The following is a 12,771-nucleotide window of genomic DNA, read 5'->3' on the forward strand; positions in this document are numbered from 1 at the left end:
CCACTGCGGGTAATTAACTTGGCGAATGAATCTGATGCCCTGTAGCTTGGCCACCTCCTCCATGATTGCACGATATCTCTCCTCATCAAAGGCTCTTCTTTTTTGTTTGACTAGATAAAAAAATGGTTTGATTCTTAGCTTGTGCGTAATTATATCAGGAGAGATGCCCGGCATGTCTGCGTAAGACCATGCAAAAACAGCGGCATTTTCTCGCTGCTATCTCAAGGGAGAGTTGGACGTCGATGCAGACTGTCCACTCAGGATGCTCGTCAGAGATATTGATGATTTGTAGAGACGTCTTCGGGTTGACAGGTTCCTTTTTTACATACTTTTTCTCATCATCCCTAGGGTCGTCAATTTTATCCGTTCGCGGTGGGTGGCTTCCTACTATTAGGATTTCATGGTGGCGCATCGATCGTGTCACCGTTTTTGAGTAACACTCCCATGCCAGCTGTTGGCTTCCTCTTACACAACCCGTGCCATTAGGGGTAGGGAACTTCATGAGAAGCATGTACCCAGCGATGATGCATTAATTTCAACTTGTTGAGTGCTGGTAGGCCGATGATGGCATCGTAAAAGCTGAAGTAATCGACAACGATGAACTAAGTGTGCACCTCCACTGTGCTAGGGCTAGTACAGATGGATAGGCGCATATAGTTAGAACCTAATGATTGTGTGACGTCACCGGAGAAGCTAAGCAGTGGTTCATGGTCCTGTAGGAATTTTCTGTTCCGCTGGAGCTGATTGTAGCAGCCGTTGAAGATGACATTGACGGCGGATCAGCTATCGACCAACACTCTTCCCACTGATCATTTATCGAGTATTGCGTCGATCAAGAATGGGTCATAGTGGGGGAGGTGCACGCCGCGCTCGTCCTCCTCGGAGAAAGTTATGGGCACCCAACCAGATTTTGGTAGTTTAACGGATCTCTCGTAGCGGATGTTACAGACTTCCTTACGGTCATTGGAGCGTGCATAGCACTTTCTTGCCCGGTGGGACATATTGGTGATGGGAGCGCCACCGTCGATGGTGTTGATGAGATGCATTGGCTCAATGTTAGCGGCCACTGGCGCTGGCTGGCATACCTTGAACTGTTCCATCTTTCCATCCTGATAAAGGGTCTCAATTGTTGTTTTGAGCGCATTGCAACTATTGGTGTTGTGACCACTGTCCTCGTGATATTTGCACCATTTGCCTGTGTTATTTCGTTTTCCCACTCTCGGGTATTTTCTTGAGGGTGGCGGTGGGATTTGATCCTTGCATTGATCACATATCTCCACATACGAGACTATAAGAACTGTTAACATTGCGTATCGCTGGGAGGATGTTGCCTGCTTATTGTGGTTGTCACCTTGGAAGGAACGATTACCCTTGTTGTGGTATTGTTGATCCTTGTGCGGCTTGTCCTGGTAATTTCCCTGCTGCCATTCTCTCTTTTTATCATTTGAGGGTGTGGCGAAGGATTTGTTAGCGGTTTCCTGCTGGGAGGAGGAAGGCTGAATTGTCTTGGCGAGAGTTTGCGGGGGTGGTAGTGATTTTCCATATGTGATGTATTCTGCCTATGCATGGAGGACTGCCTCACTCATGACATGGACATATGCCGCATTTGGGCAATTGTAATTGAGATGACACTGCCAATAACCTCATCAGATGACAGACAGGTTGGTTTCTGTCGTCTGATATATTTTAACGACAGACAGTGTAAAAATTGTCGTCTGAATATAGCAACATACCATGGTAAGTTAGCTTTGAGAATTAGGTTTGTCTTCACACAACAGTTATCTATCGTCTAATCAAAGGAGATAAATTTGATTTCGGTTCGTGTTGTATCTGTTTTTTTTTTTGTTCAGACGTCTCGTAAAAGGAGATAAATTGACCTTGGATTTTCTCATAGCTGTTTGTTTTTTTGGCACAACATGAAGGGATATATGCCAAATTTTAAAGCTATTTCTCTCTCCTCGACAAATTTAACCCTTTGAAAAATTTTCTCTTCCACATATGAGAAACCCTATGTATCTCGCTCTCCCTAAACCCTTAGGCACAAAAGAACCCAGCAGCCCCAACTCAACACAAATTTCTTGGCAGATCTCCCCCATTAAACTCTCATCTAATCAAAACTGAAAACTCAATCTCCCCATCTCTCTTCGACAAACACAGAACCCATCTCAATCACTTTTTCAAACCATACAGCCAAACCATCTTAATCCTTCTCACGAGTTCTTGTTGGTGTTGAGAAGATTTCAACGCTTTCAATCCGTATTGTTTCACTATTGTTGGGTAAGCCCTTCGATTCACTGTTAATCAATTTATTTAGAGTTTCTTTTGGATTGGATTTTAGGGTTTTAATTGAAAATTTCTATTCAAATTTGATTTGTGTTTGCTGGGTTATATTCGAATTGGGGATACAAGGTTATCTTTTGTCTGGGTTACGTTCAAAGTAGTTCTTCTATCGAAAAGGGGAAAGGCACCGAAGGTGTAGCGGCTTGCCTAGATCTCGTATTTCCCACGTAGTCCGTCGGTCAAACCAACGATTCTCTTCTCAAAGTAATAGAGAGATTCTTTTTCTTTTTCCGCTCTGCTTTCCTTTTCGAAGGTACGATTCGTCTTTGAAATTGGTGAAGGAGCTTAACCAACCCCTTGGATTCGAATTACGGGGTGTTCGTGAATCGGAGAAGGAGATGATAGGTTAGTTAGCATTTTATTTCCATTTGCATTTGCACTTTTCGGGTCATTACCTATCTAAACTTTGTTTTGCTTAACTATCTTTGTTAAGTTTCAGTTTCATGCTTGTTGTTTGCGAGGTCTGATACATGTATATTGGTATTATGTGCATCTTATTTTCAGGAGAGTTAGAAAATGAAAGGTTGCTGCTCCAGTTGATAAGAGTAGCAAAGGAAAGGCCATTTTTCATTGGTTTTGCTAGCATCTCATTGATGGGTCAATTTAGTTTTGTCATGTTTTCTTCAATTCAATTGTGTTTGTGGGTTTTGTAGATTGGATTTATTGAAGAGTCTGAAAGCATGTTTCTGAAATCTTGGACAGAAGACCCTTTGAGGGAAGAGCCTCTTCTTCTCCTTGCATACTTCCAGAAAGGTCAATTCTTTTTTTCTTAGGCTATAGGTGTCCCAAGCTATAATGTTTATCATTCTATCTAGTATGCTGATCCTAGTATGGTCTTGTAGAATTGGAAATGGTTATAAATGGTATCCTTCCTGCTTGATTTTTTTCTTTCTAATTTCATTGTTATTGAGCCCAAATTATTGACTAATCAATAGAAGGGAGCATGTTGATTAGTTGTGTGCTGCTCTATTGTGCCCGACTACATATTCTATGCCTTCTACAGAACTTAGTGACAAATTAACAGTTGTATTTGTTGTGAGTTTTCTAGTATTATATGCACCTCCACTAGCAATCTATCTAATCTGTTCTTTTACCAGTGTTGTTTGTTGATTAATAATTGATTTTGTGTCTACAACATACAGAATTGGATTGAAGACTTATTTTGGAAACAACTTGATATAAATTACCTTGGCATGCCTAATGCAATGGTACTTATTGCAGTGAAGGTTCTCTACTTGTTTGCTTGTGGTGAAGTTTTGATTTTCATGCTTTTTTGCATTGTTTCAGGTACACCATGGTTTTTATAATACTTAAACAAATATTTAGATTTGCCTGTGTACACTGATCATTTTTAGTCTTCTATTGTGGCCATCGTGTCTATATTTACTAGCTAATGCAAGCAGACATTTGCATTCTTTCTGTGCCTAGTTCAGTTTTAAGATTTTGGTAACAGTTATTCGATATATGTGATTTTAGATTTGAGTTGTTCACATTTGCATTCTAAAGCTCAAATATTTATAAATTGATCCACATGTTTTATAATTTCCTTTTCTATATCATTTACATTTGAGTTACATATTCTGCATTACCTATTACTGGCTTGCCTCTACTCATTTGAGTTGCATATTCTGCATTACCTCTTACTGGCTTGCATGTGTTCAGAAGGCAGTGTGTTGATGATTAAAGTTCAGAGAAGAAGACATAAGACATATCATTATGCTCTATCTCAACCATTTGAATGAGATCTAGACTTATTTCTATTGTGAGCAGTCATTGGACGTCGGCTGTTGTGAATCTGGATGAAGAAACCATTCACTTCACGGATTCGTTAAAGAGGCTACTTCAGGCTAGATCGATTTTACTTTGTTGAATATTTGGAACAATTGATGTAGTCTGGTGGCGGCTTGAAGTGGTAGTACAGTTTTTGTAGTGTTTATCAATGGATATTTTGTCAGTGGTTTCCAGGTTTTTGATGAATATATGGTATGTCCCGCCCTTGATTTTTAGCACAAATAAAAATCGATATACAATCCCATAATTATATATGCGTGAACGTTCAGCAATTAATACAAAATACCTAGAAACTTTTTTCCCTATTAACCCAAGTATATATTGATGCCCTGAACCACTATGTCAATATTGACCCGCTCCACAGAGTCATATATTACATAAGCTTACGAATTAAATTGTCAACAACAAAATAAACGTAACTGCCGCTCAGAGTTAACCATATAACGGAAGTCCCTATCAATGGTAAGTCACAAAAATGGGTTCCTACCGTGAAGCTACAAAGGCACTATCTCCACTCCAGCCCTGATTATCCTAACCTGCAGGATTAACCCCTACACCGTTTGAATAGTGTACCGGGTTGTCACACAACAAACCCGGTAAGGGTTTGCAAGCCTGTATGAGTAATTCAAAACACACATGCACAACTCATGCCAAAAACGAGGAAAACCTTTCAACTCACGAATAAAGAAAACATACCATGCTTCCCAAAACAATACTCTTTTCCCAAAAGAAAACAACGAAAACCACACCGTGACAAAATCATATAAATCATTAACCTAACAATTCAAATATGATAAATCGATCCAACCTGGATAAAACAACAAATAGGTTCAACCTGGACAAAAACAGTAAATCGCTGCAACCTGGACAAAATAGTAAATCGGTCTAACCTGGACAAAACAGCAAATCGGTCCAACCTGGACAAAAACAGCAAATCGGTCCAACCTGGACAAAATATCAACACAAATCAATCATACCTATCGTTAACCTAACAAATAGAATATGATTCTTTAGTTCAACCTGGACAAAATATGTACCCAGGAGTCTTAAGTAACCTACTTAGATCCATGAGGTACGATGGCAGACAGACTAGAGCTCTAAATGAATCGTAACTTGTCACCCGGCCAAGGTTCAACCTTACGATTTAACATTGCCATGAGGATGCAACCTGCAACCCCGAATCCTTAGGCCAACCTGACCCTCAGATCAAAATGTCAAATCAAATCAAAAGGAGAAATCACAACCTGTGACTCTCAAATCCTCAGACCACCAGTCGTCAGATCAAAACGTTAAATCAAACCAAAAGGAGAAATCACAACCTGTGACTCTCAAATCCTCAGACCATCGGTCGTCAGATCAAAACATTAAATCAAACCAAAAGGAGAAATCACAACCTGTGACTCTCAAATCCTCAAAACACTTTTCAAAATAATAGAAATACCATTTCCCACATTTGTTTTCCGAAAAGTCACATCACAAACAATAAAACGCATCATTCATGCATATTGTTTCCATAAATACACAAATCCACCAAAACATATATAATTCACGTAAATATATACACACGTAGTCATCCGGTTAGGAATGCCTACTAATACCAACTATAGTTTGCAGTTAAATCAATAACTCCCAAAACGATAAAGGTAATCCGTCCATTAATGAACCTTGAACCTTGTGAGATTACTCACCTCAGAATCCCGCTGCGTCTTCTATACATAACCGAACTAACACTATCACCAACAACTCGTCCAATTTACCTTTAGACGCACCTAATCACCAATGATCTCAAATCAGTAACGATTCACAAATGATTTAAATCTGAAACCCTTGTTTTGAACTAAAATCCCCAAAGTGACGCCAATCAAGGCGAAACCACATCCGAGACCACCCAATATCTCCGGAATACTTCTACGATCGATATGCCAAAACCACAAGTCGATCGGATCGTTGGATCCTTACGGATCGAAACATCGAATGATCTGAAATCGTAAAAGCCCTAACATGCTCATACGATCTCCAAAAATTACAAACAATATATCGAAATACTCGTATCGACGAGTAGAGCAAAATAAATAACAAAAACTATCCCTGAGGTGGCCAGAAACCACCTGAAAATACCACCATAGTGGCGGCACCTCCGCCGGCCCAAAGTCAGAATTTGACAAAACTCCCAACACCAAACTTCTTCATCTCAACCCAAATTTCAACTTTCATAGCTACACCAAAGTCCAAATATGAACCAATCGATCGAATTTTACCTTAGAAGCCGACGGATCCGATGAACCCTAGTTTTGAATTCACTCCAATTTAATCTCCACAGATGAAATCGATGCAACCCACCTTGGAGAAATAATCTACGTCCCTTGAAGTGCAGAATCCCTTTTGGAACCATGGCCAAAGGTGGTCGGAGCAGGGAGAACAAGGGTCGGCGAATAGAGGCGATTCCGACCTTTTCTCGGGTTTTTCTCGACTTTGTAGCACGAGCTACAGCTCGACCCACCCTCGATTGCTTCCCCAGACGTGTAGAGGGCAACAAGGCAAACATAACCCACCTTGGATCGAGTCATATGGTCGCTGGAGGAGGAAGAACGAAGCTGGCAAAGTGGAAGGTGGGACGCGGGCTCAGGAGAGAATAGAAACAGAGCTGGGTTTCCCAAAATGGAAACCTGGCCTTTTCTGCAATTTCCGGAAAAATCCTCTATATATACCAAAATGGAAACTTTTTCCGACGGCCATAACTTCTTCATACGAACTCCGATCTTCACGTTCCGCATGTCCACGAACTCATATCGACACGCTCTACGACTTTTGTGAAGGAAGTTTTTTGAGAATCTCAACATATAAAAAGTCAACCTTTGCACTCCCCTAAAACCATACTATTCAAATAATTAATTGGTCCAAAACACTTCCGCTCCGTCCACGAGCCACGAAACCGTCCAATAACCCCAAATTAGATTCCGAAAAATCCTCGGAAAATAGCTACAAATTTTCGGGGCATCACATGGTACAAAGTGTTTTCCACTGTCTATATGAATGGTATATTTTGGTTTATATTTTCTGGTTCTGATGAATGTATGCTACATTATTGTTGTTTCTAGGTTTTAGAATGTATGTTGCTTTGTTAAGAAAAGAACAACACTTTGAAGCCAAATTTTGTGGTTGTAAACCAAATCACACAACATAAAAAGGAAAACAACTGAACATCCAACAACAGAATTCAAGCAAAATTCTGTTGTTTGAAACAACCAGAATCCACAGACAAAGATAAGAGTTTGTAGTCATAGTGTTATTCACACAATAGATTATTATTGTGTAAAATCATTTCACACGACAGATGTAACAAAGAAACTTTAAAATTCTACACATTCAGACGACATTTTATTGTTGTCTCACATTAAAACAGATAATAGATTTTTTTTTAAAGTCTGTTGCTAGAGTTTGACAACAAGAACATTTGACTGTCGTTCTATTTCATATCTAACCACATATACATACAATTTATGCATATTTAAGCACATTCAGACGACATATTTTTTTTAGGTGACTGTCATCTTAGTGAATTTCTGATGTCGGGTATTACCCGTCGTCTGAATGTTAATCAGATATCAGCTTAGTAGACGACAGATTTTTTACATATCAGACGACGGTCATGGTTTGTTGTCTGGTGAGGTTATTGGAACAGTGTGATACAAGAATGGTCCCTTTAAGAGCCCTTGCTTGAAGACTGCTAGTGCCATCATTTTGTCAAGGTCGGGGCATCGAGATGCTGTAGCTCTCCATCTTTTGACGAACACTTGTAGTGTCTCTTCTGTGGCTTGTTTGACGCTGAACAGCTGGCTTGTGTTGTGATATCCTGTGGCTAGGAGGATGAATCGTGACAAGAAGGCGTTTGATAATGCTGCAAAGGAGTTGATGGATCCAGGTGGGCACTCGAAGAACCAACTCATTGCCTCACTGTCTAGCGTCTCGCTGAATAGGTGGTACAAGGTGGCATCGTCGAATCCCTTATTGTTAGTTACCTTCTTGAAGGTGTCCATGTGGACAAAAGGATCAGTGAGGCCGCTATACTCAGCAATTTTTGGCCTTTTTGCATATGCTGGCCTGACGGTTTGTAAGATCCTAGCGGTAAACGGTCCTAGCCTTGAAGCGAAGAGTGGGTTTTGGATTGGCGCTGGGGTCCCTGCCTCTGCCCGGATCAATCTTTCGTCCAGCTGTTGCATTCTTTGCAGGATCAAGGTAGTGGCATCACCAGCCGGGCATGCCCGTAGGTTCCGCTGTGCCAAACATTGTCTGGGGGCTGGTTGGTTTCCTTTTATTCTGGCTCAGCCCGCACCAAGGTTGGTGCGCGGTTGTGATTCCACTTCCTGATCCAACATTAATCGTGGCAGAGAAGGTGGGCCTGATCCTGTCAGCTCGGGTGGATTCAATGGTACGTTCATCTATATGACTGGTGCTGGTATTAACCTTCCACCACTGAGCCTACTATGCCTATTGCTCTGCGATCATTCGCTCTGAGCTGGGTTAGCGTTTGCCTCCATCGCCCTCTTTAGTTAGTCAAATCTTGACATTAGTGTGGCCATTTGTTTCTGGCCTTCCTCCTTCTCCTTGTGTTCTTATTCCCGCTCTCTATTTGTGTTGTGGAGATCTGCCAGTGCCAGCTCATATTTGTCTGCAAGGTCCTGGCCGGCCAGTTGGCGACTACCACCCGAATGATTTTCCGCTGCTGACTGGGTATGTGGAATTAGAGGGCTAACTTGGGATTCAATGCCGGGGTTGACCGGAGTATTGAAGAGTGTGCGGTTAACGTTAGCCGCGAGGTTGGTGGGTTGGGGGTTGACAGACTAGTCTGCTTGCTCATTGGCGATTTCCTCGCTACCGTTAGTCATGGTGGATTATGGTGGGATGACCTTTTGTTCAAGGTTTCCCACAGACGGCGCCAATGTTAATGTTTGAGATTCAGTGGTAGCCAAATCTTGTTAACGCTGGTCCAAGCCTGGACCGCTACTAAGGAGGTTGTAACGCTCCTGCTACCTGTCAAGTGAAATACAAATGGCGTCAGAGGGAGACCGCGGTTGGCGGCCTTCTCTTCTATGATGTCTAAGTTAATCAATGTATTTGTGTTGACAACATAATGTTAGGTAAGTAATAAATGCGTAGTTAATGAGGAGATAGGAGTGGACCTTTCATAGGTGAGGAAGAGACTGATCTCTTCCCTATTTTCGATTTGGGATTGACATGCTTCAATTCCCAACTTCTGATGCTTCAGCAAGGTGATCTTGATGCGGCGCATGGTGTTGTGTCAGCAGTGATCTTAGGCTGAGCTAGAGCTCAGGTGATAGCCTGTTTGGCGGTGTTTTCGTAGGTCACACCCTTGATAGTTGTTGGTACCGCTGGTGGTTGTATGAGTGTGGCTCATTATAGCTAATTATGGTTAGGCAAATGCTCATGTAAGTACACTCTAGATGAGTTAAAGATCTTGGGAAAACATGGTTTTGTCTCGAATTAGAACTTGAGCACCATAGTGATGGCATTTTGATCCATCAGTCAGCATATACTCAGAAAATACTAAGGCGCTTTAATGATGATAAAGTAAAGCTTGTGAGTACTCTCATGATTGGCCATAGTCTTGAGCCTGGAATAGATCCGTTTCGTCCAAAGGATGAGGACGAAGACGTGTTAGAGGCTGAAGTGCTCTATCTAAGTGCAATAGGCACATTATTGTACTTAGCTCAATACACAAGACCGGACATCTAATTCACAGTGAATTTGTTAGCTAGACATAGCTCTGCGCCAACACGCCGCCATTGGACTGGTGTAAAGACAATCTTTCGATATTTAAAAGGTATGATTGATATGAGCTTATTTTATCCCTATAGAGAGAAAAAAAAAGGACGAAAGAATGGATTCGAACTCCATTAGCCCGAAGGCCATCGTCAACACTGCGCGCCGCGGGCCAGAGACGGGAGAGCACGACGCCGCCGTCGCCTCCACCTCCGTAGGTGGCCTGCATCCTCCCTCCCTCCGTCACAGCGATGGTGACGTTTTGATAGGTTTTGCTTATGCAGGGTATCTCTCTGGCCCTCACAAAGGTCGCTCTCAAAGTGGTTGTATCTTTACCATGGGAAGCACTGTGATATCTTGGAGGTCTACAAAGCAGACCCTTGTTGCTACTTCCTCAAATCATGCAGAGGTTATCGCTCTACATGAAGCCGTGCGAGAATGCATATGGCTAAGGTCTGTAGTTAGACACATTCGAGGAACTTGTGGTTTGAAGTCTACCACAGATGAACCTACATGCATCTATGAAGATAATGCAGCTTGTATTGAGCAAATGAAGTTTGATTTCATCAAGGGCGACAACACCAAGCATATATCGTCTAAGTTGTTTTACAATCAACAACAACAAACACTTCTAAATATTGAAGTGAATCAAATCCGTTCATAGGATAATGTTGCGGACTTGTTTACCAAGTCGTTACCTAAATCCACCTTCGAGAAACATGTGAAGAGCATTGGATTAAGAAAGTTATCCGAACTCCCATAATTGTAGAAATCAGGGGGAGACCTTGACATCAGGGGGAGGTATGATGTCTACATGTTCGATCTCGAAGAGTGAAGGACGTGTTGTGCTCTTTTTGCCCTTCGACCAAGGTTATTTTTGTCCCGTTGTTACCTGGCAAGGTTTTTAGTGAGGCAACGATCAAAACGTCATCACCGAGTTTGAGCGGCACAAGGAGGAGTGTGGAAGGATGTCAACTACTCCACATTCACGCGCGTTGTGCTCTTTTTCTCCTTCGACCAAGGTTGTTTTTTCCCACACGGTTTTTATTACTTGGCAAGGTTTTTGACGAGGCAACTTAGAAGCGCATAGCAGAGGCAACACCATTGACATGGAATATCCAAGGGGGAGTGTTGTAAATGATAATGACTATTCATGCAATAGGTATTGCTTAATGTATGCGATTGACAGACTCATAATGTATGCGAATGACGTACTTGTAATGTGCGATTGATTAGTATAGCTATTATGTATTGCCTTTTGTATACATGATGTAACCTTATATAAACTTCATGGTGAGATGAATACAATACAATTATCCAATTCTCTACAACAGATTTTACATTTTCATTACGATATTGATTATGGTGTCTCTTCAATCATGATCATTTATTTGTTTGATTCGATTTAAATTCCATTAACAAAAATTAGTCCAAACATTAGAATTCTTAATTTTTGTCATTTTAAAAATTCTACATTATAAAACTCAAATGATGGAATTCTCAATTAATGGAATTTAAATTCATAAAATTGTCATTCCAATGATTTTAAAGTAATTCCAATAATTTTAAAATTTTTGTAAAAATTGAAATTACTTTTATCCAAACACAACTTTAGTGTAGTCTTAGAGAAATTAGAACAAGCTAGGTTCTGGACCATGATATACGTGGTGGTCTGGATTGATGTCATTGGTCAACATGACTTATACTTATTTCTAATTGGTTATCTTAGTTTAATATTTTTTTCACTCTCTGCATGATTCCCACCAAATTCGAGTACATGGCAATGCCACATGATACTCTGGGACCACAGAATTATTCTGTGCATAGTCTTAAGCCTCTGTTAGTATAAATTGAAGAACTCCCATCATGTTAATCAAGCTTAGCAACTGCGTATTATATTTGGATGGAGCTAGTCATCGCCCTTGGCCCTTGGAGCAATCCCACTGTGTATTATATTTGGATGGAGCGATTCATGGCCCTTGGCTCTTGGAGCAATCTAAAACCGATTGCAGTAACCTGAATCCTTCTTCTTAGTTCAATTTTCAATACTTTGATAAAGTAATATGGGGTTCACATCCAAAACCAATTGGCAATGGATAGAATGGCCCAAACCCTTATAAACTCATAGGCAATGTCCCATTTTTCCTATGTGAGATGTATATATTCTCAACACGCCCCCGCACGTGTGGTGAATTTTCAAGTCATACACGTGAACAACTTTTGAGTGACGTGGAGCCAATGTGGCCGTTAGGCATGCACACGTGGATAACCTGCTCTGATACCATGAAGAGAAATGAAATTGCTTGATTGAAGATTGATTAATTACAGTAGGATGCTATTTGTACAACAAGCCAACAACTGATAAACTACTACTAGACAATGGATCACATGTGCTTTCTGAAGGAGTGGTCTGGTGTGATATTGAAGTGTGTAATTTGGTTTGACCAAGGAGCACGGGTTGTCTGATACACTGCTCGAGTTGTCTTCCAATTGTCTTGTGCTGGAGTGTGTGTTGTCTTCTTGTGCAGCCTTGTTGTAATCTTGTGATTTGCTTCTGGTAATGTCTTCATCTTATCAATAATGCGTCGAAATTTGGTGCTTTAATGGTATATATAGAGGTCAGTAACAGAAGGGTGCATTTATTAAGGCGAATAATTAGCTGGATACAAATTTGTTAGATGTAATTCTTACCTAGGTTAATTAGTTAATTAGTTAGGTGACTTACTTTGTGAGCACTTGGATTCCTTGCACAGTATCGGTACTATGGGAAATCAATTCCATCTAGACCGTGCATGCAGGATATATACAATGCTACCAGCCTCGGATATCTGAACTCCGCGCAAGCTCTGGCCGATTATG

At 41.0% G+C, this 12,771-nt stretch overlaps 1 protein-coding gene across 1 annotated transcript; it reads right to left on the bottom strand.

The window, feature by feature from the left end:
- Positions 1 to 809: 809 nt before the first annotated feature.
- Positions 810 to 8,351, bottom strand: LOC112204018. Its single transcript, XM_024344905.1, has 2 exons — positions 7,812 to 8,351; positions 810 to 1,559 (listed from the first exon to the last, which is right to left on the bottom strand). Exons 1-2 carry the CDS (start codon positions 8,349 to 8,351, stop codon positions 810 to 812), a joined length of 1,290 nt encoding a protein of 429 aa, XP_024200673.1.
- Between the last annotated feature and the right edge of the window lie 4,420 nt (positions 8,352 to 12,771).

The sequence above is a fragment of the Rosa chinensis genome, chromosome 5 (genome assembly GCF_002994745.2).
Source record: "Rosa chinensis cultivar Old Blush chromosome 5, RchiOBHm-V2, whole genome shotgun sequence".
Lineage (NCBI taxonomy): Eukaryota > Viridiplantae > Streptophyta > Magnoliopsida > Rosales > Rosaceae > Rosa > Rosa chinensis.

Coding starts and splice junctions, on each gene's coding strand:
- LOC112204018 (XM_024344905.1), bottom strand. CDS start 8,351: ATGCAACAGCTGGACGAAAGATTGATCCGGGCAGAGGCAGGGACCCCA. Junction 1,560..7,811: donor GACCATTCTTGTATCACACT/GTTCCAATAACC, acceptor CTCCATGCATAG/GCAGAATACATCACATATGG.